Source organism: Delphinus delphis, chromosome 4 (genome assembly GCF_949987515.2).
Source record: "Delphinus delphis chromosome 4, mDelDel1.2, whole genome shotgun sequence".
Lineage (NCBI taxonomy): Eukaryota > Metazoa > Chordata > Mammalia > Artiodactyla > Delphinidae > Delphinus > Delphinus delphis.
This window is the reverse complement of record NC_082686.1, coordinates 132,971,006-132,998,024: the sequence shown is the minus strand read 5'-3', so window position 1 is coordinate 132,998,024 and position 27,019 is coordinate 132,971,006. Positions and strand designations below refer to the sequence as shown.

The following is a 27,019-nucleotide window of genomic DNA, read 5'->3' as shown; positions in this document are numbered from 1 at the left end:
AGTCAGCTTGGAGGAGGCGAGGTCGAGTAGAAGGGGAATTATTTAGATCTCAAGAGAATGACATTCACACCACAGGATTTAGTGTATACCGTGAAGTCCTTGTTCAGGTGAGTTTTCACATCACGTAAACGGGCACTTCGGAGGATACGTGCACCCAGAGAGATCAATGTCTCCATTGATCTGGAGCCACAGAAGGAGAAAATTACAAGGTGCATGTGGATGACTGACCACCAGGAAGTTGTTTGTGGCTTATCATTTGTACCCTAGCTTGGTACCTAAATTAAACAGACTACACTATTAAAATAGGACATTTCTTAAACGTCTGCCATGTACTGGCCACTTGGCTAGGTTTTGGGAATTAAAAGTTCAGGAATGGGGCTTCCCTGGTGGTGCCGTGGTTGAGAGTCCGCCTGCCGATGCAGGGGACACGGGTTCGTGCCCCGGTCCGGGAAGATCCCACATGCCGCGGAGCGGCTGGGCCCGTGAGCCATGGCCGCTGAGCCTGCGCGTCCGGAGCCTGTGCTCCGCAACGGGAGAGGCCACAACAGTGAGAAGCCCACGTACCACAAAAAAAAAAAAAAAAAGTTCAGGAATGGTCTCCCCGTCACTAGGGCTCCCCGGGTCACTGGATGATGCTCTGTAGAGAGATCATGGAAACTCCCTGTGAGCTTTTCTGCTGTGGCACCAACTCTGAGGGCCCTCAGCCCGGAGGACTGACCAGGTGTCTCTGGTCACCAGCATGTGTTGGGGTCCCAGGGGTTGAGTTGTCCTACTGTTCCCCCTCCTCCCTGTCTCCCTTCATGGCTCCCCTGTGGGTGTCTTCCAGCCCTCCAGGCCAAGAGTAGAAAGCTTTGTGAATCCTCTTCCCAACCATCCGTCTTTAGTTGCCAAGGAAGTTGTGTGAATGGAAGTCACTTTGGAATGGGCATGTCCCCTGCCCCCGTTAACAGCAGCCTCTTGGGTGTGAAGCCAGGCAGCTGTGTGATGGAGGCACCAGCTTGGGGGAGGCCAGTCCTGGCCAATGTCAGGAAGCTTTCCAATTGAGAAGCCCCTTTTGTGGATCCCAGACTGGCGGGGAAGGGGCCCTTGACAGATACTCTCGTTATATCTTCTGAGTATTTCTTACCTCAGAGGCAGGAGGAATGTTTTTTGAGCCCATTTGTTTTAATAGTGTAGAGGCTGGAGATGCCTTTGGAGCCCATTCAGTCCTTGGTACAGAGCTGGGGGTGGGGAGGTTGGCCGGGACTTGTCCAGCTTTGGATGCTCTACAGAGAGAATGTCTTGGCCAGAGGGCTGGGCAAAGTGAATGTGCAGATGGTGTTGTAGAGACAGTTTGTCAAACTGAGGGTGGCCCGGTGGGTTCTGGGTTTCTCATCAGAGACATGGGTCTTGTCAGCCTCCCCGCTGGACAAGTGGAATAATACGGGGCCTGTGCTGGTGCTTTTCCTTTTCTAGGGCACTGCAGTCATGGGACCTGGGTCCGAGCCTGGTCTGTCTCCCTCCCTCCCTCCCTCCCTCCCTCCCTCCCTTTCTTGTATAGTTGATTTACAATGTCATGTTAGTTTCAGGTGTACAGCATAGTGGTTCAGTGATACATATATCTGTGTATAGAGATATTCTTTTTGAGATTCTTTTCCCTTATAGGTTATTACAAGGTATTGAATATAGTTCCCTGTGCTATACAGTAGGTCCTTGTTGTGTATTTTATACGTAGTCTATATCTGTTAATCCCAAACTCCTAATTTGTCCCTCCCTCCCCCCTTTCCCCTTTGGTAACCATAAATTTGTTTTCTATGTCTATGTGTCTGTTTCTGTTTTGTAACTAAGTTCATTTGTATCATTTTTTAGATTCCACATGTAAGTGATATCATGGTATTTGTCTTTCTGTGTCTGGCTTACCTGACTTAGTATGATAATCTCTAGGTCCATCCATGTTGCTGCAAATGGTACTTCATTCCTTTTTATGGCTGAGTAATATTCCATTGCATATATATATATACCACATCTTCTTTATCCATTCATCTGTTGATGGACATTTAGGTTACTTCGGTCTCCTTTCTTTCTAGCCGTGTGACCTTGGATCAGTTCCTTAACCTCCGTTTCTTTGGGTTTCAAATGGGTACAGCAATACTTACCAACAGGGCTATAGGCTAGATTCCGTAGGTGAATACTGGTACAGCAGGAGTTGAATAAACACCCTTGACCTGGTTCCTTTTATCCTGTCGGCAGTAGAAGTGAGGTGCAGGGCAGGGCAGGGCTTACCCAGGTTTCTGCAGTTTGGTTTCTGCCCGCCTTGGAAGTGCTTTGTGCTGATAACATGCTTTGTCATTGTTAAGTGGGTGCCCTCCCCCCTCCCCCCATCTCTGCGAGGGAGGGTTTTAAATCACAGCAGAAGAGATCAAGACTAGAGATGAGAAATTCTGGACAGCCGGAGTGGTTTGCCCACTAACAGGATGGCGGGGGGGGGGGAGTGTTGGACGCCACCACATTTTTGGTAAGTTGCCCACGTGGGCAAGGTGGGTTTTGAAGGGTCAGGAGCCTTTCCGGTCTTGTAAACCTGTCTCAGGCTTGGCTAAAATTTGGGCTCTTTACTTCCCCTCATTGGCAATCCTACAGGCGTTTTATTTTATTTTTTAAATTTTTATTTATTTTATTTATTTAGCTTAAATTTTGCCTTCAGTGAGGAGCACCTTTGACAAAATACCTTTGGTTTCCCTAATCTTTCAGTGAGTAGCATATTCTTGCGTTTTGTGATTACGTGGCAGGTAAATAGCAAAAGTGATAACTGATGAACCAAAGCCTTCAGAAAACATTTCTTTACCACGTTTTATTATGGAATGTTTCAAGTGTGCACAGAAGTAGAGAGACTATCAGTGAACCCCAGGCACCCATCACCAGCAGCAACATCTTGCAGTCCTATGTTCCCCACTGTCCCCAGTTTTAATGGTATAGCTGTTCACAGATACCATATCACTTTACCCATAAATACTTAAGTGTTTATCTCTAACAGATAAGAACCTTTAAAAGATCACATTTTCACACCTAACAAAATGAATAACAGTTCTTTTTGTATCATCTCATGCCCAGTCCTTTTTCAGATTTCCCTGGCTGCTTGAACAATGTATTTTTCTTATGATCAGTTTAAAGCATTTGACTAGAAACAGCGGTTATATTTTGATTTGATAAATAGTGTGGGCCTCTCCTTTTCCCTCACGTGATGCCCTTACTCAACCCAGTGACATAATTTTGAGTGTGAGGAAAGAACTATGTGGTAGATAAATAGCAAAGTAACAGCTGATTAAGAAGTGCATCAAGAAGCAATTTTGTAAGCTTTTTATTACGGAATATTTCCAAATATATACAATAAAGATGACAGCAAAAGCAAATTAGCCCAGTGGTAAACTCACCTGCTGATGGACTGTTTGCACATGTCTAAGCCAGACGCTGCGTTCCAGACTGCGGCCTCAAAAATCCTGCTGTAATTACATGTCTTCTGTACTGGGAACCAGGCTCGCTGGGAGATAAGAGAGGCCTTGTCCTTTCACCTCCAGTCTGAGACATCCAGTGACTTGTTCAAGGTTGAAGACCCAAGAACAATGGTCATTGTTGGTGCTGGGAGTGTACCCTGGTGCTCTCAGTTCTTTGGACGCAGGACGGTGCCTCACAGCGGCCCAGCTGTGCCAGGCGATCAGTGCCAGTTCTGTGCAGGGCAGCGCTATGGTGTGTTTAGAACCGGGGGCCCTGGGATTGGAGAGCTGCAAGGGGGGTGTTTGTCCACGTGGTCCCGGTGGGCCTGCCTTCTGGAGAGCAGGCCCTGGAGATGTTGGCGGCTCCCTCACAATCCCCAGGTAGAGGGAGGGCTGTGCCCACAGAGGCAGAACGGGCTGAGGGCCAGCCAGCCACCTGGCTCCCCGCCGGAGAGAAAGGAGAGGAGTAGTAGGTGAGAGCAGGGACAGAGCTCTGCCAAGGCAGCTGCTGTCTTTGGGTGCGAGACTCTGGCTGTGGCTGAGCGGAAGGAGATGCCGTTACTCATCCCGGCATCCCGATTCTTCATCCACCTCTCGTCTCCCACGCTCCCTCTTCCCCATGGGAAGCCAGCAGCAGCTCATGAGCTGTGAAGGGCCGTCATGAGGCATAATTACAGAGCCCCGGGCTCTGCCCACGCAAAGCAGCCCCCTCCCCTCCCTCAAAACCTCGGGCCATGGTCGGGCACCCTGTTGTGCCCGGGGTCTGCGCTCTTTTCCAGGGAAGCTTCCCTGATGCGTGCGTGTGTCTTTCTGACCCCGAGACTTGGAGATGCTGTGCTTCCTGTGTCCTGGGAATGACCTGGGGGTGTGGGAGGGCGGTGGGGGTGGTTTGGGGACAAGGCAGAGATAGAAATAAAGGGGAGGATTTGCGGGGAGGAAGGTACAGCCCTGCTGAGTCTGGGGAACCCTCCACAGCAGAGAGGCTCGCCAAGTGAGCGCGTATTTGAGGAAGTTAGAGGTGGTATGTGACTTGGCCCTTTGAGCCGGCCAGTTTACTTCTTAGGCTCTTGATTTCGCTTCTGTAAAACAAAACGGTTGGTCTCCGTTGTTTCTGTCTCCTCGAGCCCAAAGACTGTGATTAGACCCCCGTGGGCCAGGGGTCCGGGCCTGGTGGTAGCTCCCGGCGTGCTGCTGGGTCACGAGGGCCTTGGCCTTGGGCACCGTCCCCTGCCTCAGGCTTGCCCTGGACCAACTTGTGCCAGCTTGGAGCCCAGCCACGTGAGCATGGGAGCAAGAGGGAGCCCCGGGGGGTGGATGTGGAGGCACTTTTCTGGCTGGGGAGGGGGGCGCAGAGAGAGGCTTGGCATCTGTTGGGTCCCAGCAGCGGCAGCAAGCATTTGGTTTGGGGGCCCATGTGGGATGTGCCGTTCTCGGAGACCCCGCCACGCGTGGCTGGCAGGCTGGGTGAGCCACAGTGCTCGTGCAGGGGGAGCCGAGTGTGAAGGTCAGAGACGGCAGCGGCTGGCCAGCCCTGACCTGCTGACTTGGGCTAAGAACCCCATGCCCTCCCTCCTGCCAGCAGCTCTTGGCTGGACCGGGGACCGTCTGTAGTGAGGCAGATGGTGCCCACCTGAGGCCAAGGGACAAGCGGCAGGTGAGTGAAGCGGGAAGCCCCCGGGTGTGGTGTGGACGTGCGTGCTGGGCCCAGAGGTCAGGCACAGGCTGATGGCTCACACAGGAGACAAGCAAGGTGGGCTCCATCCCAGATGAACCTCCCCGAAGCCCCCAACCGAAACCCCTGAGTCACACCCAGCCCTGATCCCTCTGGGGCCCTGGATGACCAGGGGAAGTGGGAATTGTCCTGCCAGAAACTGGGTCATAGCACCCTATTGAGTGGCTGGGCCTTCCCCGCACCCAGGGTCTCACCACAGTGTGCCTCTAGGGTTCCTTTATGACAGGTTTTTAACTGTATGATTATTTATAAAAAAGAGCAGGAACAAAAATGCTGCTTTAAAAAAATTTTTTTATTTTATTGAAGTATAGTTGATTTACAGCGTTGTTAATTTCTGCTCTACAGCAAAATGATTCAGTTACACATACGTATACATTCTTTTTCATGCTCTTTTCCATTATGGTTTATCACAGGATATTGAATATACTTCCCTGTGCTATACGGTAGGACCTTGTTGTTTATCCATTCTACATGTAATAGTTTGCATCTGCTAACCCCAAACTCCCAATCCATCCCTCCCCGACCCTCCTCCTCCTAGGCAACCACAAGTCCGTTCTCTGTCAGTGAGTCTGTTTCTGTTTTGTAAATAAGTTTATTTGTGTCGTATTTTAGATTCCACATACAAGTGATATCACATGGTATTTGTCTTTCTCTTTCTGATGTACTTCACTTGATATGATAATCTCCAGGTCCATTCACATTGCTGCAAATGGCATTATTTCATTCTTTTTAATGGCTGAGTAATATTCCATTGAATATATGTACCACATCTTCTTTATCCATTCCTCTGTCAATGGACATTTAGGTTGTTCCATGTCTTGGCTATTGCAAACAGGGCTGCAATAAACATAGGGGTGCATGTGTCTTTTTGAATTACGGTTTTCTCTGGGTATATGCCCAGTAGTGGGATTGCCGGGTCATATGGTGCCTCTATTTTTAGTTTTTTGAGGAACCTCCATACTGTTCTCCATAATAGCTGCACCAGTTTATATTCCCACCGACAGTGTAGGAGGGTTCTCTTTTCTCCATACCCTCTCCAGAGTTTGTTATTTGTAGAGTTCTTAATGATGGCCATTCTGATTGGCGTGAGGTGGTGCCTCACGGTAGTTTTGATTTGCATTTCTCTGATAATTAGCAACGATGAGCATGAAGATGCTGTTTTGATGAACACAAACCAGAGATTGTGGATGGTAGCTGAGACCTTCCACCGGCCTTCATTCATGGTTGGCCAGTGTCTAGGCCAGCCTGTCCAGTAGAACTTCCTGTGATGCTGGAAATGTTCTGTGTCTGCACTGTCCAGTGTGGGACCACCAGTCACATGTGACTCTTGAGCCCTTGAAATATGACTGGTGCAACCAAGTAACTGAAAACCTAATTTATTTCATTGTAATGAAATGTAAACAGCCACCTGTGGCCAGTGGCTCCTGCATAAGACACTGCAGATCTAGAGAACAGTAAGTAGGTAATTGCAAATGAGAATCATTTTTTTCTTTACTTTTTATTATTGGAAATTTCACATATATACAAAGTAGTGTACTGGAGCCCTATATACCCTTCACACAGCTTCTGTAATCACTAACCCATTGGCCAGTCTTGTTTTGTCTTTACCTTCCTACACCCTGACCGCCCCAGCTCTCACTTCTGTATTATTTTGAAGCAGATAAAAGCTTTTTAATTTTTGTTTTCAAACAGCTCATCTTTAACCCCAGGACAGAGCAAAACTATGTGACCTTGATGTTTTCTCATCCCTTGGGACTCTTGACATTCTGATTTATTGATGAGCCTTCCACTAAACCAGCTGCAGGCCCTGTATTATGTCTCTTAAGACTGCTCACGGCTTCCTCGTATTTCTCTAATGAGAAATACGCACCATGGATCTTTCATGTAATTTGTAATATATATTGTTTAATATGTTTTATATTATACAGTTTAATATTAACTGATAACGGCTCAAACTGTACATGGTAACATTTGGGACTGATTAAAAATTGATGTCCTATATGTTCAACACATTTTTAGATCTGCAAAAAATTGGTCCAGGAAAATTGAGTTTGACAGAAATAACGGAAAACTCCATGGCATAGGCTGTATAATGAGTAAAGTTTGTGGATGAAACTACTCAATGGCTCAAATTGATTTGAAATGGAAAAGAACTGATCCTAATGAAAATAATTTTGACTAAATATAAATGAAATAATTAGGAACACTGGATATGAAAAATAATCAAGGAACTAAATGGACTTCTTGGCATTCTCTCCAGAAAATGCTTCTGATTAAAATGTTTGTGTCCAGAACATCCTCAGGGTCAAGGTGGCGGATGCCCATCTCTGGCCATTCTTCCATTAACCTCAGACAGGCTTGAAAGGGCGTGGAAGGAGGAACTTTTCAGAATTGAAAGTCTCAGACTCTGGCAACTTCCCATCCCTGGGATTGCTCGGAACACTGGCGGACAACGAGAGCTTGAGTGAAACTGAGAACACATGACCCGTCTCCCGCCCACTTTGATGTTCATCCTGATATCCCTCCCTCGCTGGGGATCTTTGATCTTCCTGAGATGGCTCGGAGAGGCATCTGTGGCTTTTCTTCATGAGCTTCTAGCTGGGGGATGGATTCTCCCAGCAGCACATGCAACAGTCACTGTAAAGGGGCAAGGACAAAATTGTATCTTTTTTTTTAAACAGGCAAGGACAGGGGGCTTCCCCCCAGTGGATGTCCAGTGCAGCAGGCACCTTGACCTCGTCCTGCTCTCCTGTGGGGTGGGGTCATCCCAGCCAGAGTACTCGGGCCATAGAAGGCGGGCCTCCCTGTGGTGCTCTGAGGCCCATGGCCCCCGAAGGGCCGTTGCTGCCCTCACGCTCTGGACGGCCTCTGCTCTCCCCAGGCTGGTGACTTTCTGATCCTCTTCAGGAGGCAGTGGGGCACCCTATGTTCATTTCACGCCCAGGTGTCCCGAGGTTTCCGGAAGCCTCTTGTTGATCCGTGATTGTTCCCATCGAGCACTGGGAGGTGGGTGCAGATGGAGCCCATTGGTTCCTAAGTAAACCCAGAGAATCCCTTTGGGTGTCAAGTGACACCCATAGCGTTCATAGCGAATAGGGAAAGCCATCCAGAGGCCTCTGACCTGAATGGGAGTGTGGTTTGGATAGAAGAGAAATTGTGACTGCCCCATGCTCCCCTGGGAGTGGGGTCCGAGTTGTTGCCAAGAGCAGGTGAGGGAACAGGGTCGGGGTGCAGGAGAGGTCACGCTCAGAGAGCTTTCAGCATCAGCCTCTACAGACCCCACCATCTGCTCCCCGGCTCCTGACTGGGAAAGCACTCAGCTCTTACACCGGGGATCCCACATCCCTTACCCCCCTCACTCGCACTCTGTGGAAGGGAAACGTGGTCTCCTTGGTGGCTGACATCTTTTCTCCCTGCAAACCCCCTACCCGTCCCCATCTATTTAGCAGTGGCCAGTGTGGCCCTGTGATTAGGGAGGAGAAGTAAGAGGGACCTCTCTTGGGCTTCCCTGGTGGCACAGTGGTTAAGAATCCTCCTGCCAATGCAGGAGACATGGGTTCGAGCCCTGGTCTGGGAAGATCCCACATGCCGCGGAGCAACTAAGCCTGTGCGCCACAACTACTGAGCCTACGCTGTAGAACCCACGAGCCACAACTACTGAGCCCGTGAAGCCCGCGTACCTAGAGCCCGTACTCTGCAACGAGAGAAGCCACCGCAATGAGAAGCCCGCGCACCGCAACGAAGAGCAGCCCCCACTCGCTGCAACTAGAAAAACCCTGCACGCAGCAACAAAGACCCAATTCAGCCAAAAATAAATAAATATAAATAAACAAACAAATAAGTAAGAAAAAAAAGGGCTTCTCTGGTGGCGCAGTGGTTGAGTGTCCGCCTGCCGATGCAGGGGACACGGGTTCGTGCCCCGGTCTGGGAAGGTCCCACGTGCCGCGGAGTGGCTAGGCCCGTGAGCCGTGGCCACTGAGCCTGCGCGTCCGGGGCCTGTGCTCCACAACGGGAGAGGCCACAACAGTGAGAGGCTCACTTGACCAGCACCTCTTGGTCAGAAGTGTGTAGCCCAGTGGGTGGTATTTGGTAGAAGCTTAGCAGGGAGGCACTGGGTCAGGGTTTTAATCTGAACCCACCCTTGCTATCTGTGTAACCTTGGGCAACTTCTTTAACCTTTCTGACCTTGGTCTCCTTTCTAAAGTAGGGATGACACTTGGACGACCTCACAGGGTAATTATGAGATCTAAATGAGATGTGTCCCAGAACGCCTTATTATGTATTATACTCAGAATAAATGCTCCAACAGTAGCTGCTATGATTTTCTTTGTAATCATCTAAATCCACACTTAGGGTTTGTTAGGAGTCAGGTACTGGGTTAGTCTCGTCTTGCAGGCTTTCTGCGTGATCTGGAGCTACCCCTAGCTAGAGCATGGCTTTGGGCAGCCGAGTGACACAACCCCTACTCTTTTTCAGTTTCTGCAGCTCACTGGCTGGTGTGAATCCCAGGTAGGGGTGCAGTCCTGCACAGTTTGAGCCGCTATCTGGTCTTTGGTCCCTCAACAGCTCCTCTGGCTGTGTAGTATTTATGGGTAGACTGTCCACTTGCCCCACGATCATGTCATTGGCAATGTTACCCAGTTTGCAGGCGCCTTGTTGTAGAGCAGAAATAGCCCCACCAAGGGTTGGGGGCTCTGGTTTCCTGGCTCTGGCCAGCTACCAAGTAGCTGTGTGATATTTAACAGGTGGCCTTGCTTCTCTGGGCCCTCCTTTGAAAAATGAGCGTTGAACTGGATGGCCTGCAAACCTCCTTCCACTTTCTACCTCTGTTGCAACCAGTGCAAACATCCGGGTGCTTTTGTTCCTTCCTGAGGCCGATTGTGGGCTGGCGTGGAGTGGAGCGAAGGCCATGGCCATGGCCTCGACAGTGGCCGGCCTCTCCACCCTCTCCCCCTTTGTTGATGACACCGTGGGAACCCACTTATCAAATCCATTCACAAGCAGCCTTTTAACACTCTCCCCATAGCGCTGTTTCCGTGAAAGCCGTTAATGTTCACGAGTCATGAAGATATTTCACCTTTTTCCTGTGTTGCATTGTACAGCGCCAGCCTGGTTCTGCTAACATCTCGTCCTCAGCGCTGTGTCGGGCAGGCCTCAGCTCTCTGGTTTGCTAACTGGGTTTCCCTGCCGTGCGTGAGCCCCGCTGGGCCGTATGCGCACTTGGGGAGCCCGGGAGTGTAGTGCCCTTATTCAGATAATGTATTAATACCAGGTCCTGGGTCCTTTGTTGGAGTTTGAAGGTAAAACCTAGTTGGCTGGGCTAAAAATTTCTAGGTATCATCTTTCATGTGATGGTGAGAGCCAGATACAGCCTGCTCTTTTCTTGGACTCTAAGTTGGCTTCTGATTTTCGAGGTCACGTGTTCCTGTTAGGAGGCTGGGAAGTAGTCTCTGAGTTAAGCCTCCTCGGTTAGACATGGGTGTGAGCTCTTGGATGCCTCCTGTGCTCCATGGTGCCTGGTGCCTGACACCCTCTGCTTCGAGAACTCTTCCCTAAGAAACCTTGGACTAATCACTCTTTCTTTCCAACATTCCCATGTGCTTTACACCGGTCGCTTGTCACTGTCTGTGTTGAATTGGAGTTTGTAATGAACGTGTCTGTTTACCCGACTGAGTTGGAACCCTTTATGTTGGTGTGAACCCCTCCTCCCCAGAACTCAGCGCCCAGGAGATGCCTCATCAATGTCCAGCGGCTCGTGTCCTGCTGGGGGTGGGCGATGGCATGCTCCCCTCACCACATTGTGTGCACCCGCCTGGTCCTTCCTTGTGTGTGTGGGTTTAGAAAATGTTTTATGAAATGCCTTACAAACAGGCCATGTGCTTTGGAGTTCTTTAGGAAGCCCCAAAGTTGTTTCCTTGGGCTTAACAGTTATAAACTAGGCTCTGAGCAGCCTGAAAGAAGTTGAGGGAGATCTGACCAGGCTATGCGGGCTGCTATAATCACATCTGTCAGGTTTACAGAATAGCCCAGCTGTGTGGAGGGGAAGATGTGTTATCATTTAGGTTTAGATTTGGCGGAACATAACAGAAAACCCCCAAATAACACTGGCTTGAATATGAGACTTTATTTTCTCTGTCATGTAAAAAGTCAGTTCAGGGCAGGGACCTAATTTACTGTTCCTTCATCCTTAAGAGAGTTGCCTCATGATCCAAAAAGGCTGTTGAAGCACCAGCTGTCATATTAATATCACAGATGGAAAGACAAAGGAGCTCTCCTGAAAGTCTCGCTCAGTATCTATTTATATCTCGTTAGCTAAAAATTAGTAAGAGGAGTACTAGCTAAAAGTTAGCAACAAGGTTAGTAACAGGGGTACAAGCCTCACTCAATATCTATTTACATCTCATTAGCTAAAAGTTAGTGACAGCTGGGAAGTAGGTTTTAGCTGGGACATTACCTCACCTGGAGACATGGGGGCTCTATTTCCCAGAAAGATGCAGTGAATAGACAGTGAGTACAGAACACATGTCCAGCACTTACTTGAATGAATGAATGAGTGAGGGGATAAGTGATGGAGAGATGCCATCTGGGTTAAATGTATACCACACCCTCATATTAGCAGGATCCACAATATGACAAGGAAAGCACATTTCTGATACCACAAGAGGGACAGAGCCTTGAGGAAACTTCAGAAACTCCCCAGGGACTCAAAAGAGAGCATGTTCTACAGGGCACTTCAGATGGGCATCCTCTTTTCCCTCTTTGTAGGGATCTGGTTCCCCTATTTGGAACACAGCAGATGCATAGCAGCGGGTCAGGAGGGGCTGGGTCTGGGTCACGGCAGCCACATTTCAGAAGGTTCCCATGAGGGCATCTGTTTTTGGCTTGTCTGAAGAAAGCTTCATTACTCAAGCAGGGAGACGTGGCTGAATTGAAATACTAAAATTTCCTTAAACACAGATCCCTTCTTAGAAAATGTTAGAATCCTGTGGGGTTAATTATGGTCTGATGGTCCTGGTTTGAAGCCTCTAGGTGGTCTGTGGTTCAGCATGGGGCGGCTTCTCAGTGCCAGGTGCCCTCCAGCACGTCTGGGCAGGTGGAGGGCCCCCGAGGGCTGTCCTCACACGGGAGAAGCACGGTGGACCTGGAGCTCGGGCTCTGGAGCAGTGAGTGTGCTGCTGACAGCAGGTGGTGCTGTCTTCTCAGTGGTTTGTCCTAGAGGGCGGCCCCTGGTCCCCACTGTGTCCCTGAGGCACACCTGTGTGGTCCCAGGGCCACACAGTGGGTCTGCAGCAGGCAGGTCCCCTGGTGGAAGCTTTAGCCTGGCATTCATTCACAGCCTCTGTTCTTGACTCCCTTTTTTTTTTTTTTTTTTTTTTTTTGCAGTACGCGGGCCTCTCACCGCTGTGGCCTCTCCCGTTGAGGAGCACAGGCTCCAAGCGCACAGGCTCAGCGGCCATGGCTCACGGGCCCAGCTGCTCCGCAGCATGTGGGATCTTCCTGGACCGGGGCACGAATCCGTGCCACCAGGGAAGCCCTTGACTCCCTTTTGAAACCTTGATGGGAGCCTTTGTCAAGCCTCCTACAGACACTGTTTCATAACTCTGCTTCCTCCAGGCCCCCCACCAACCCGCATTTTCAGATCATCCCCATCTCCAGCCCTCAGTTCGGGATCATCCTCATTTAAGAAGCCGTCCTGGATTCCCTCCATGGGAAGAAATTTCTCCTTCGTGTCCCCTCCCTCTGGTACTTCTGAATGTCCACTCCCTCCCCAGTTCAGCTCCCTGACCAGGTAGTTGTTGCCTGAGGGTCGGGTCGGGTGTGACCCGCAGTTACAGGATCAAAAAGATGGAGGGGGCGCCGAGAGGTCACAGAGCTGTCCCTCACCCTGGGGGCTGATGGACTCCAAGTCTGATTTTGTTCCTCTCAACTGCCTTTGAAAAGTGTCCTTGGCCTGTGGTATCTGAAGACTTCCTCTCAGTCACGTGAGACTCACTCGGGGGAATGGGTGTGGGCCCAGATGTTCCACCCACCTCCTGGGTCCCAGGGACTGCCTCCGGGGTGTGCCCCAGTTTATGCAACTGACTGAGGGATCCGGTTAGCGAGGGGTGAGTGGGAGGCTGCAGCGGCCCAGCATCTGGCAGTGGCTAGCCTGAACCCTGGCGGGGAGTTCAAGGTGGGCCTGCTGAGAGCAGTGACAAGGATTTGCTGCAAATTTCTGGTGCAACCTCATGGCCCACTCCTGGGGGATGCGTTTCTACTGAATGGAAACAACGGAATGCGAGTCAACTATGTGACTTACAATTTTCTAGTCCCAGTAAAAGATTTAAAAATAGCAGGTGGAATTAGTTTTAAATAATATATTTTAACCCCTTAGGTACAAAATATTGTCATTTCATCATGTAATCAACCTGGCCATTATAAAGGAGATCGCTGTTCTCTTTTTGTTGTAAGACTTTAAAATGTGGGGTGTTTTACACTCAGTTTGGATCAGTGATGTTTCATGTTCCCGATAGTCCAGGCTAACGGGGCTCTGCTGCCGCTTCTGTTGATTCTCCCACTTGAAGTTCCCTGAAAGCAGGAACAGCATCGTGACGATCAGGGCCTTCCCCCCACCCATCGCAGGTGTCGGCGCGTGTGATTTGAGTGGGGGCCTGTCCCGCAGGGTCACCGGCACGGGGAGGCTGGGCCTCGGAGCGGCTGGAGTCTGGTCCAGCCGCGTGAGCTCAGGGACGGCCCTGGCCTGTGGAAGCCACGGTTCCCACTCAGAATGACGCTGTTGGACAGTAATCTCCGGGACTTTTCTGATTCTCACGTGCTGTGAGCTGAACCATGTGTCTGGGCAGGGGTGCTGCTGGAGACACTGATACCCTTGGCCTCATTAGCAAATGAGATCATCTCTTTGAAGGGCCACTGTTGACACTGTACCCAGCACGGATGGGCCAGTTCGCTGCCTCTAACTCTGACCCAGAGCCTGCGTGTTTATCTGGTATGTTGGGTCCCGGGCTGTGAAGACCCTCCACTCCCCCATCCAGCATCTACACAGACCTGCAGGTGCCCGGCCTGTTCCCAGGCTGCCCAGGCAGAGAAGGACAGGTCTCGCCCAGGCAGAGAAGGACAGGACTCGTCCAGGCCCTCGGGACGCCCACCTTCTGGAGGGTGTGATGAGCCAGCGGGAGCCCCTGCTGTGTCCGAGGCCTCATGAGGTTTCTCTCTCGCGCAGGCGCAGCTGGAAGCTCAGAGAGCCACGCAGGACTTCCAGAGGGCCACCGAGGTGCTCCGCGCCGCCAAGGAGACCATCTCCCTGGCCGAGCAGCGGCTGCTGGAGGATGACAAGCGGCAGTTTGACTCGGCCTGGCAGGAGATGCTGAACCACGCCACCCAGAGGGTATGAATCTCAGCGGAACGTTTCCGTGGAACCAGGGCCGGGCTGGGCTTACGCCCGGGTGCGCGCCTCTGCCTTGAGCCTGCCTGTGGGCCGGGGTAGGGAGTGGGGCATGCGTCTGCGTGTGGGCGTGGGGTGGGGAGAGGGGCTGGGCTTGCGTCCGCCTTGGGATCCTGTGGCCTCGGGGTGCAGGTGCCCATCAGACCCAGACTCCCCGCTGGTTTCCCCGAGCAGAGGAAGCAGACCCCCAGGCATGTTGTGCATCACAGGCGGTCATCTCCATGGGGTCTCTGCGGGCCTGGGGCTGAGCCGTACTCTACGATGACAGTCACCCGGTGACAGGCGTACCTGCCCCTTCCCTGTCGTTTGAGGTTTGTCTGGTTCAGATCACCTCTGACGGTCCTGACTGGATGGGGCTTTCCCGAGGGACCCGATCGTTCTCCAGAGTCCCCTCCCTCTGAGTCCCAGGGGACTGGCTGGGTTTGGAGCCTGGGGTGGAGGACCTTGATTACTTGCGGAGCCTGGACTCAGGGGTGGGTGCCAGTTGGTGAGAAGCGGGGGCCATGGCAGATGAGGCCAGAATACAGGGGGTGCGCAGGCTGGCCTTCGGGCTGGGCTGGGGTCTGGGGAACCAGTGTATGCACAGAAAGTGGGCTTTGACTCCTAGGTTTGGTGCCATCATTGTTTGGCCCTTTACCAGCTCCCACGATCTGCCCTCTGGCCATATTGCTGAGAATCGGACGTGGTGGGTATAGCTGGACTTGTCACCTCTTTCCTCCCCTCCTCCAGCTGGTTTGCTGTGGGGAGGTGGGTGAGGCCTTGGATGAAGGGTGATGTAGGGGGTGGGAGCTAGTCTGGATTCCCTGAGAGGCCGCCTGCGGGGCTGGAAGAGAACCTTTTCAATGTCACCTGCCATGGTGGCTCAAGTCCTGGGGGACCTGATAATTAAAGATGGCCTTGTGCTTCCTTAAATGGAATGCCTGGCACACAAACGGCTTGGACTTGGTGTCAAATGCGGGTCGACTCTGTAGCACCTCCCCTGAACCCCGGGCTCCCGGCTGGGCTTGTGTGGCCTGGGGCCTCCTGCCACCTAGTGAACACGATGTTGGGAGAGCCAAACACAGCTTTCCTGGGTCCACTGGGGAAACGCCAAAGGGGAGGTTGGAAATCTTGGAAGTTTACAAGCCACAGCCTGACAGAATGAAAAGGACAAGAAAAAAAAAAAAATTAGAGTAGCTCCTTGCAAGAAATTAGCTGAAGGCCTGCCTTTCTTTCCTGCCCTTCGTCCACCCCAAACAAGACCCAAATCAGGCTAGTCAGAATCATTCAGAAATCACTTAATCTGTCCTTTAAAAATGAACAAAATGGGTTTCTGCTTTTTTTTTTTTTTCCTTCTACTCTTTAAGTCCTGGGACCATAAGTGGATGGTGAGTGGCAGTCCGGGAGAGGCGTCCTCAAGACCTCCACATCCCATGACTCCGGAAGCACCATTCACACCAGTCTTTGGGAATGGCGCTTCTTGGGGTTGTGCAGTGTGCAACTTGTGGGGCTGTACCAAACGGCCCTGGACCTCCTGACATCGCATGGGGCCCCTGAGGTCCCGGGGAGGGTCATCTGATGTGTGCTGTCACTGAGGTCACTGAAGGTTTCTTGGTCATGGGGGTGTAACGCCTGCAGCTGAGCAGATTTTCTGGGTCACAGGCCAGGATTTCCACCCTGGGGCTGCCGTTCCTCTTCCCTAGATTCCTCCCCAGTTTTATGGGCCTCAGATGCTGCTCCTTGACCTGCTGATGGGGAAAAGCAGAATTGGAAACTGACACTAGCAAGAGACAGAGCCCTTGGCAGAGCTGTCCTCGACCATGTCCCCGTGTCACTGAGAAATCCAACCTGGAGGGGGCACACTCCAGGGATGTGACGGATGGTACAGACGCTCACGTGTGGCTTTGCTGTGAGGCACGCTCTGACTGAGCATGCTCCCGGGGCCACGCGGGCCTGGCACGCTCGGCTTCCTGAGCGCTGCTGGACAAAGACAGTGAACGGCCTGGAATATGTCCCCGACCTTGGCTGACTTCTAGATCCTCCAGGAAGCCTGTTTCTTCAGGAGAAGGGAGCGTCATCTCACCCTCTTCTCCTGAAGAAACTGCCACGTGAGAGTCTAGAGAAAGATGCAGAGCTCAGAAAGGTCCAGGCTGTCTTGAGGAAGTGGCAGTGCTTTGGGCTGTGTGACCTCTAGCCCAGGCACAGTGGAAGGACCCTGGGGTCCCCACATTCCTTACTTGAGGCCATCTGTGTGTCCCTTCTGTTCCTTCAGACTTAGGGTGACAGCGGGCAGCCCCACTTGGAGCCACGCTGGAGCCCCGGGGTCTCTCTTGTTAGGCCACATGCAGTGCCCCGGTCAGGGACAGAGGAACAGTTCTGCACTCAGAGCTGGGATCAGCAGGGCTTTGGAAGCCGCGACGCACTTGAGTGGCCTTACTGGGGATGTGGCATCCCTGCTGCTCCCACTTGGGCTTTAGGCAGCTGAGGCCCCTCCAGCTTCACCCGGTTTGGCCGCGGAGCAGCCCTTCTAGGGAGGAGGTGTGGGGAGGCATGAACTGTCAGGGACCAGCAGCTCCTGGAGAGGAAGGCCCTGGGGGCATGGATCTGAGCCCTGGGATGCACACGGCCAACTTTTCTGTGCTGGTGGGCATGTACCACCTGTCGCCCAAGGCCCTGGGAAGCTACCTCCTTGGCCCTGTGTACCCAGGGCTGCAGGAGGAATCAGAAATCAGCCTGAATGGGCCGAGGATCTGAGGAGACCGTGAAGCCACCTTCTCGGGAGCGGAGGACCCTGCTCTTAGCTCCGGGATGTTGGGCATGAGGGTGGATGGCCTCGAGGTTGGGAGAGCTGAATGTGAGACGGAGGAGCCGGGCTGGCTGGACGTCTCCTGGTCGGTTGAGCTCATTCTGCCGGCACGGGACCCAGCCTGGCTGGCAGTGCCCGTTGGTGTCCCTGTAGGAAGTATCTGTTTGAGCATCTTCTGTGTGTTGCTGTGAGCAGAGGGCTTGGGCTGCCCTGTGGCTCCCGGGAGGGGGCCCGTTAGCACTTCTGGGCCCCATTCTGTCTATTCTGCTGACCCAGGGGGAGGCCTGTGGCTTCTCAGGGTCCCGAGCACCAGCGGTGGCCTCCCCACATGCTTTCTCCAGGGCCCGCTACCTGCTGCCTGCCTGGGCCGTGGTGCTGCGGCTGTTCTGGTCACTCAGGCCTCACGCCTGGGGCCTCAAAGCCTCCCATTGGGCAGCAGCGGGTGGTCAGTCCTTGGGCGTTTGGAGCCGGCCCGGGGGGCGGGGTAGGAGCGTGTGTCTGGGTTTTGGGAACCCCAGGGATGCTGACTTCTTAGTCGTTAGAATCCGCAGAGGCCAGTGCACCCAGAGGTTAGCACAGAGCCCGTGGGTCAGCCCTGGGACATGGTCCCCGTAGGGAAGAGGATCCCAGGGCTGTTGGTGCCCAGATAGTGATTTCTCCGGGAGCCTGCCTGCTCTGGGGAAGGAGGCGGGAAGCTGAGCGCTGCCCGCGGAGGGTGGACAGGTGGCTCTGCTAAGCACCCCCAGCCCTAGGTGCTTCCCCGCCCACGCCCTTTCCCCCAGCACCCCGCGCCGAGCCCCCCAGCGCAGCCTCTGCTGCTGGTCCCCACCCACGCCCCTGGACCCGGTGGCCCCGACAGCCTGGATCCCAGCTGCCTGAGTAGCGCGGTGCTGCTGGGCGTCTGCCCCGTGAGGCTGGCGGTCCGGGTTTGGTCTCCAGTGTGCTCTGTGCACGCAGTAGGTGCTTAATCAGCGTACGCAGCTCTGAGTTGAATATGCTGGTGGTAAACTGAAGAGCGTGGTGCTGATCGGGGGTTCAGGGGCCCAGAGTCCAGGCCAATTATCTGTCAGCCCAGCCTTCGCAGAGGTCTGGGCGCTGGCGCCCCAGGGCTGGGTTGCACGTGCGTCTGGCCACCTTGAGGTCTGCACGGACATCTGCGTTGTGCTTCCATTTGTGGCTTCCACCTTCCCAGCATCCGCCCTTATCCCCACATTCCTTTCCCACCCCTGGGCACACAGTTCACAGCTGGTTCCATGTTTCAGGGGCTGCTTGGTTACCTAGGAGACGTAACCAAGGTGACCTGCTTGGGGACTTTCTCCCTAGAGGCGGGAAGCGGAGTGGAGACTCTCCTGCGAGAGCAGGGGGTTATGTGCACGTGGAGGTTGGGACGGGGATGGTAGATGGACTGGTGGGGGTGAATCGGGACGGCGTCCTTGCTGCTGCCTCACTCTGCGCTGGCAATGTCGCCAAGTGCTCGGAGCCTTCCGAGTGTTTAATTTTAGGAAGATTTTTGCAGACGAAGGGCCAAGGAAGACAAAGGGCCTGTGTGCAGTCGGTGAGAGCCCTGCTTCTTGCAGGGAATGCTCTGTATTGTAGCCTCAGATCAGAGCTTTTGTAGATCGTCTATTTAAAATGCTTTCAGACTGGTCCTTAAAGGTGAACCCTGCATTGAATCCTCTTGCAGTGGAACAGATCACAATAGGTTGCCTTCATCTCTCTGATATGCTTGGGTTTTGTGTGTTCATAAAGGTTACACCAGTGAATCCTTAAAGATTAAGATTTAAGACAAGACTGAAGAGTTACTACCGTTTCCCTAAGTGACCAAGCTGGGGAGGTTTCGAGTGCGTTTCATGTCACTGTGACATCTTTGGTGTTAGAAGCCAAGGGGAAGGGTTCTCCGGAGCCCCTTGGTCTAGATTGAGAAGTCATTTTAGCAAGCCTGTCACCACATGCCAGCTCGTCTCACTTCCCTATTTCCATTCTCTGACTTTGTTTTAATTCTGTTTTTAAAAGTATCTCAAGCATTAAAACCATTGTTAAAAACAAAAAACAGAAAACAACAAAAAAAACATTGTTAAAAGATACACATTTTAAAGAAGGTAAAGGGTGAACTCTGATAAGTATAAAGTGTTCTCCTGTCAAAGATTTTATTTAACTCATTAAGGACGGAACTAATAAGATGTTACAGCTCTTTCAAAGGAGAATTCAAAAAACACACTCATATAGAAGTTTAGGAAGTTTAGGAATGCTGAAATGAATTTACAAGATACAGAATTGGTCAATATTTACAGGGCAATCAATAATCAAATGCGTCTCTACTGGACACAATCTTCATTTCTAGGGGTAAGAATCATTTATATTACTATCAGTTTTCCCCAACTTAACAGGGTCATAAAATAGCTCCAAGACAACGAAAGGCAGAGATAACTTGGAAGGGGGCAGGACACCCAGACAGGACAGGACACCCAGTCATTTTATGCTCATATCGAAGTCTTTCAGAATTTTTCCTGACACTTAAAAAACCCCTTATTATAAGTGCATAAGTGAACTTCCCCGGGCTGACTGTGGCTGTTGCCTGGAGGGGGTGATGGACCGCTGGCTTCCACCTGGGTGGTGTCCTCCTGCAACTGTCCTGCTGGGTCTCCTCCCTGCTGCTCTTTGGGTAAAATAAAGCGTGGCCCTCTCGCCCCACCTGACTGCTGCCTTTCCAGTTCATCCCATGACACTTGGGTGAGTTGTAAGTAAAAGATGAGAAGGAAGTTGTGAGCCGCTGATGTGGCCTAAACTGCTGTTTATCTCCTGCATCGTCTCTCCTCCCAGCTGGCCTTGTTCTGATGCTTTTTAGGTGATGGGGGAGAGAACCAACACTGTCCCTGTTTCTAGGATTGTGCCTTTGAGCTGCCATGGAGGGCCATTGATTGTTGGGTTTTGAACTCATTTTTTTTTTTTTTTTTTGTGTTACGTGGGCCTCTCACTGTTGTGGCCTCTCCCGTTGCGGAGCACAGGCTCCGGACGCGCAGGCTCAGCGGCCATGGCTCACGGGCCCAGCTGCTCCGTGGCATGTGGGATCCTCCTGGACCGGGGCACAAACCCACGTCCCCTGCATCGGCAGGCGGACTCTCAACCACTGCGCCACCAGGGAAGCCCCCTTGAACTCATTTTTAAAACCAGAATCTCCCACCAGAACACTGACTGGTCACCTGGTCACAAATTTTTGTAAACCCCAGAATCTGTTCAGTTTGACCCTCTGGATCCTGGATTCTTGTCCACCAGCTAACTCAGGATATTTGGGAAGGGGCCGAACAGCTGAGGTCACCATTGCCTTGCCGTCCTGACGCGCACATACCTGGCTTTGTAGGGCTCCCAGGTCCCTGACGTCTGAGTTCCCGCTGGTACCGCCTGCCTGCCCCTCAGTCCCTGACCCCAGGTGAGAACAGGAGGTACCCATGGTGGCTACTCAGAAGAAGTGGACGTCAACTGAATCCGAGAATGTTTCTTTTTTTTTCCCTCTGATTTTTTGTTTTTCCCTCTCTTCTTTCCTGCTCATTGCCTCAGCCAATCTGTTTCATCTGATCTGACGTGATTTTTCCAGAATAGATGAATAGGGAAAAATAATCCTGTTCTCTTTGGAAGTTCATTTAATCTTAGTCTGCCCACTAATTTCCTCAAATAATTTTTTTTCATTTATTTTAAAAACATTTTATTGAAGTATAGTTGATTTACAATGTTGTGATAGATTCATGTGTACAGCACAGTGATTCAGTTTTATACATATATATTCTTTTCATATTCTTTTCCCTTATAGGTTATTACAAGATACTGAGTTTAGTTCCCTGTGCTCTACAGTAGGTCCTTGTTTATCTACATTATATATAGTAGTGTGTATATGGGAATCCCAAATTCCTAGTTTTTTTAAATGACATAAGTAATACCCCAACAAGGGACCGTTCTGGGTTTGGCTGGGCTGACCTCTGCTGTCATTTGAAGGTCATGGAGGCGGAGCAGACCAAGACAAGGAGCGAGCTGGTGCACAAGGAGACGGCAGCCAGGTACAATGCGGCCATGGGCCGCATGCGGCAGCTGGAGAAGAAACTCAAGCGAGCTATCAACAAGTCCAAGTGAGCCTGGGCAAGCGGGTCCCTGGACTGCTGCTCGTTTCCTCTTCCTCATCTTCTCAACCTTTTCTGTGGCCTGCCCCACCAGAGCCCCCTGCCCAGGCTACCTGTAACCCCTCAGGGGTGGGGCTGCTCCGACCTGGGAGCACAGGAAGAGGAATTTCAAGAGCAAACCATTAGCTGGCCCGTGGGCTGGGGCTGGGCTTTGGGAAACTCAGGGCGTGCCCTTGGCTCTGTGGCTGGTGGTGTGGATGAGGCCCTGTCCCTCATTACCTGTCAGCACAATGGGGTGAACTAGGTACATAATACACATCCTTGTAGACCAAGAGCTGATGAAGTGGAGCAAGACTGGTTTCTTTTCTTTCTTCCTTCCTCCCTTCCTCCCTTCCTCCTTTCCTCCTTTCCTTCCTTCCTCCTTTCCTTCCTCCCTCCCTCCCTTCCTTCCCTTTCTTCCTTCCTTCCTTTTTCTTTTTTCTTTCTTTCTTCTTTTCTTTCCTTTTCTTCCTTCCTTCCTTCCTTCCTTTCTTTCTTTCTTTCTTTCTTTCTTTCTTTCTTTCTTTCTTTCTTTCTCTTTCTTTCTCTTCTCTCCCTCCCTCCCCCCCCCCCTCCTTCTCTCCCTCTCTCTCTCTCTCACACACTCTCACACTCTCTCTCTTTCTTTCTTTCTTTCTTTTCACAGGATATTTATTTCAAAAGTTTCTTATAATGTTACCAAGTCCAAGCTCACTCTGTTCAACACACGACAGGCCAATAAATCAGGAGATGAGGTGTTGAGGCAAGGAATACGACTTTATTCAGAAAGCCGGCAGACTGGGAAGATGGAGGACTGGTGTCCCCCAAAACCATCTTTTCGGGGTCTGGATGCCAGTTTCTTTTATAGAACAGAGAGGGGGAGGAAGTGAGGAAGTAAAATAAAAAGGCCATTAGTTGTGCCTGGCTTGGCCAGCATCAGGGAGGGGATGTGTTAATTTCTTCTTTTCTGCCGCCATTCTCAGGTGGGCAGGGTCAGATTGTCTCCCTGTGAGCTGAACAAAGGTACTTTAATATTCAGGCAGAGGGGCAGGGTTTCCTGAGGCAGGCCATTATGTATGATTATACTAACAAAAGCAATGAAAAGCAAAGGTTAAAGTCCAAGAAACAGATCCAACATGGAGTCAGATTTTGCTCTTCCCTGTTATAATAATACCAAACACTAGGAACAGTTAATTTGTCCAACAATATAGTCTTTGGTTAAATAAGTCTTGACACTTCCAAACACTGGAATAGTTTAGAGCAGTTAAAATAATGACATAGATGCTGTCTTCATTAGTATATAAATATGTTCATAATATTTATATGTAATAAGGGTAGGCCATAAAACAGCACTGAAAGCACAGTTCATCTTATTACTGACACACACAGATGGGCCCAAAGGAATTATTTTTTTTTAATGTATATATTTTTTATTCAAGTATAGTTGATTTACAGTGTTGGGAAGACTGGTTTCAATGGAAGTTTTCTTCCGCTTTTCTCACTACCACTCCTATATGTTGTCATATGACAGTGATCTTGGGGACTAACCCCGGCTTCACTCACAGTTGCTGGGCCTCCAAGCAAAGAGATAGGACCTGGAATGGCCTAGACCCCACAGCCAGAGACAGACCCCGAGCTCATGGAGGGTGAAGGGCTCAAGAATAAAGTATTGTCAACTCCTCATGCTCAGACACCCGAGTTCCTGAAAGAGCCGGCGTCTTCCCGCTGACCCACAACCCGTAGAATGTTGGCCTTTCTTGTCCTCTCTCTTGCCCGTGACCTGGCTGGGTCAGCACACTGTCCGGTCCCCCTAGTCCGGCACAGAATCCAAGAGGCCGACCTGAGCCCCTGTCCCTGTGGTGGCCCTGCTGTCCTCAGTGAGGGACGGTGGTGCCTCTCCCTTCCCTGGATGAACTCAGCAGAGCCGGTGTGTGTTGAGGCAGCTTCTTCTCAGCCTCATCTGCTAGGCATCCCTAGGAGAGGAGGCTGGGCCACCTTAGCTGCTGGGCACACCCTATGTGGCCTTGAACAGCCCCCCCAGAGAGGACAGTGAGCCAGGGTTTGGGGCCCTGGGATACGTGTTCCTATGTGTGGGTTTCCCGTGTCTTGAGATAGGCCTTCTGGCAGCTTGGCCCTGGGGGAGTGTCTGTATCCGTCAGGCCCAGGAGCTGGGAGCACCCCCTTATCTCATGGCTCATCAGAGCTGAGTAAATGCTGGAGGATGGCCTGGCCAGCTGGACACCCCGTGGAGTTGGTTGGGGGCACTGCTATCGTGCTCTTACAGGGTTCCTTCCTGTCTTCTACAGGCCTTACTTTGAACTCAAGGCGAAGTACTACATGCAGCTTGAGGTACGTGTGGCCTTTGGCCTTGAAGCAGATCGGAGTTTTCTGCCCTCAAAGCCCCCCTTTCTGTAGTGGGCTTTCAAATGGCCCCATGGCTGCCAGTGAGGGGGACACATTCTTGACCAAGTCTTCAGCCTTCAGAGTGGTCTTGCTGCGTCCTTAGTGCTCTCTGCCGCCCTCTGAACCTGCTTCAGTCACTTTCCATATTGTACTCGGTTAGTGGTTCTCAGCAGGGCCCGGGAGCTTTGCTGGCAGTGCAGATTCCCAGTCCCGCCCCAGACCGACTGAACAGAGGCTCTGCAGGCGGGGCCCAGCCATCTGGGTTTTAACACACCCTCCAGGGGGTCCTGATGCACCTCAAGTGTGAGGACCACAGCTCCCGAATCAGATGGCTGGAGTGTGGGACTTCTGTGGGAACTTGACTCCCACTGCTGCTTCCCTGATGGGCTTATTCCCAGGGGTTGCTCCTGGGTATAGAGCTCAAGTTGTCACCTGGCTGGGAGTTGCGGGGTGGTGGCTGCTCTCATATCTGCTGCGTGGAGAGCTGTGGAAGGGGATCAGGGCCCCAGTCGTGTCTTGAGGGTAGAGTGATGGGCGCAAATGTTTGAACCCGTCACTCAAGAGCATCGCCAGGCCGGCGGGGGTGGCCTCACTCACAGAGCCTCCCTTTCTCCCGAGCAGCAGCTGAAGAAGACGGTGGACGAACTGCAGGCCAAGCTGGCCCTGGCGAAGGGCGAGTACAAGACGGCCCTGAGGAACCTGGAGACGATTTCCGACGAGATCCACGAGCGGCGGCGCTCCAGCGCCATGGGGCCCCGTGGGTGCGGTGTCGGGGCCGAGGGGGGCAGCCCGGCTGCCGAGGACCTGTCGGGGCGCAAGCCCGAGCCTGACGCTGTTTCTGGTGAGTCAGGGGCACATGTGCAGCTAGTGCGGCCTGCTTCCTGGGGCCTCCCCCATTGGTGGGACACTGTGTTCACCAAGATGCTACTGAGCATCCTCAGAGTCAGGATTCTGTGGTTAGATATGTTTGGGAAATGTTACACGTTCACTCCTGACATTCCAAGTACGTGTTAGGGCATTGAAGGCTCTGAGAAGTCCCACAGGGAAGAAGAGTCGTCTGGAATAGGGACGTGGGAATCAGATTTGATTCAAGTCCTGACCTTCCCACTATGACTAGTACATGACATGGGCTAGGGTGTAACTTCCTGTCTGTTTCTTCCCCTGTAAAGCGGGGGGCACATGAAGGTCCCTGCCGTCCACTACAGAGAGCGGTCGTCAGGATTAAATGAAGGAGCGCCGGCCTCCAGTGGTCACTGCACATGTGTCTGTCCTTGGGGACCTGTTTTCCAAGGACCACCCCTGGGAAATGGATACAGAGGGTTGTGGTGGCTCCCTCTATGTCAGTCCAGAAACCACCCCCCAGCACTGTCTCTGCACACATCCTTCTCTGCCTTTTCTGTGGAATGATGGCCGTTGGCCCTTCCCCACACTCCGCCCTTGGGTGTTCCTTAATTCAGCCAATAAACATTCAAGTGCCAGGCCCCAGGTAAAAGAAAAGGAAAACTAATTTGAGCAACCGTGATGTGAGTACTTTAGTATACATCATCTCATAAACCCTGTGTGGAGAGGAACATGAAGCTCAGAGAGGTTAAGTACCTTGACCAAGGCTACACAGCAAGTAGTGGAGATGGGATTTGAACTCAGAGCTGAGCCCATTTTCTGTGCTCAGCATTACAGTACTTCTCGTGGATGATCATCTAAGGGATCCTACAGGCTGTTTTTAAAGCAGAGGAAGGAGGAAAGGGGCGTGGGATCATGTGTGGGCTGAGGGGGAAATAGTTCAAAGCTGAGGCGGCTTTCAAACCGGGAGAATGACGTGTCTCTGGGCATTGGTCATAATGGTCCACAAAACAAACGAGGCACAAGCTACAGAACACTGTAAGGGAACTGTGTTCTCCTGTGGCCAGTAGTGATCTAGCTGGGCTCCGAGCCACGTCTTTTATGAGATCACAGGTTACTCAGAAGATGGTCCCAGCAGACACTCCACGCAGGGCCGTCTCGTCCAGCAGCTTCTGCTGCCCATCCCGTGGAAGGAGGCAGCCCTGAAGCCTGGCTGGCTTGGTTCAGGGTGCGTTACGCAGGCCAGCCCTCTTCCTGTGCACGGGGGGATCTGTTTGGGGGACTGGGGTGGATAAAACCCCCGATCTGTGGCTGAATTCACCTTCCACCTTCAGGCAGTGTCTGGTGACGCTGACTTCTAGGGCAGGGCTGGAAAGTGTTGGTAAGGACACTGAGTATCCACGGGGTCCAGCGGCTTCCCTGCAAGGTGAAGGGATCCTGGGATCAGGTGGTTGGACCCTGCAGCTGCCAAGCCCTGTCTAGCTCCTGCCTGCAGTGGATGCATCTGGAGACGTGTAAGGAACTGGGTGGCTGTCTGTCAGGCCTGGGTGATGGCTATTCTCTCTCCTCCTAGTGGCCTCCGAGGCCTTCGAAGATGACAACTGCAGCACCTTTGTGTCTGAAGATGATTCGGAGACCCAGTCCGTGTCCAGCTTCAGCTCGGGTCCCACGAGCCCGTCGGAAATGCCCGAGCAGTTCCCCGCAGCCGTGAGGCCCGGCAGCCTGGACCTGCCCAGCCCCATGTCCCTGTCGGAATTCGGGATGATGTTCCCGGTGCTGGGCCCCCGCAGTGAGTGCAGCGGGGCCTCCTCCCCTGAGTGCGAGGTGGAGCGAGGTGAGTTGAGCCCCCTGCTCGGGGGAGCCTGCCCCGGAGGCCGCGATCAGGGCCTCGGTGCACGTGCTGTGGTGTGGTGGCCTGAGATGGTGCCCAGCTCCACTCCCAACCTGCTTCCTTCTGTATCTGCCATCACAACAGTCCTCTTGACAAGCACCTGCTAGAGAGGTTTCTGTTTCCCAGCTGTTACATGAGTGTGACAGATTTCATCTGCAAAGATGAGGGACATATACGGTTTCCCGCACAACGAAAGCGTAGGCAGTCCTGTGATGGAAGCGCTTGTGTGATGCGCACAGTGGGGCCACACTGGGAGTCTGGAGGTTGAGCTGGCTGACGGGCTGGGGCCCAGGGGACCCTTGGAATTGTCGGTACTCACCCCGTGATCTTTA

At 52.2% G+C, this 27,019-nt stretch overlaps 1 protein-coding gene across 1 annotated transcript in view; it reads left to right on the top strand.

The window, feature by feature from the left end:
- The window catches only part of SH3BP5 (SH3 domain binding protein 5), an 81,082-nt gene that overhangs the window by 52,592 nt on the left and 1,471 nt on the right, over positions 1–27,019 (top strand). Inside the window, exons 4-8 of the mRNA XM_060011484.1 lie at positions 14,420–14,584; positions 21,414–21,544; positions 23,860–23,902; positions 24,578–24,797; positions 26,370–26,630. Of these exons, the coding sequence (XP_059867467.1) occupies positions 14,420–14,584; positions 21,414–21,544; positions 23,860–23,902; positions 24,578–24,797; positions 26,370–26,630 (820 nt within the window). The remainder of the gene's footprint in view (positions 1–14,419; positions 14,585–21,413; positions 21,545–23,859; positions 23,903–24,577; positions 24,798–26,369; positions 26,631–27,019) is intronic.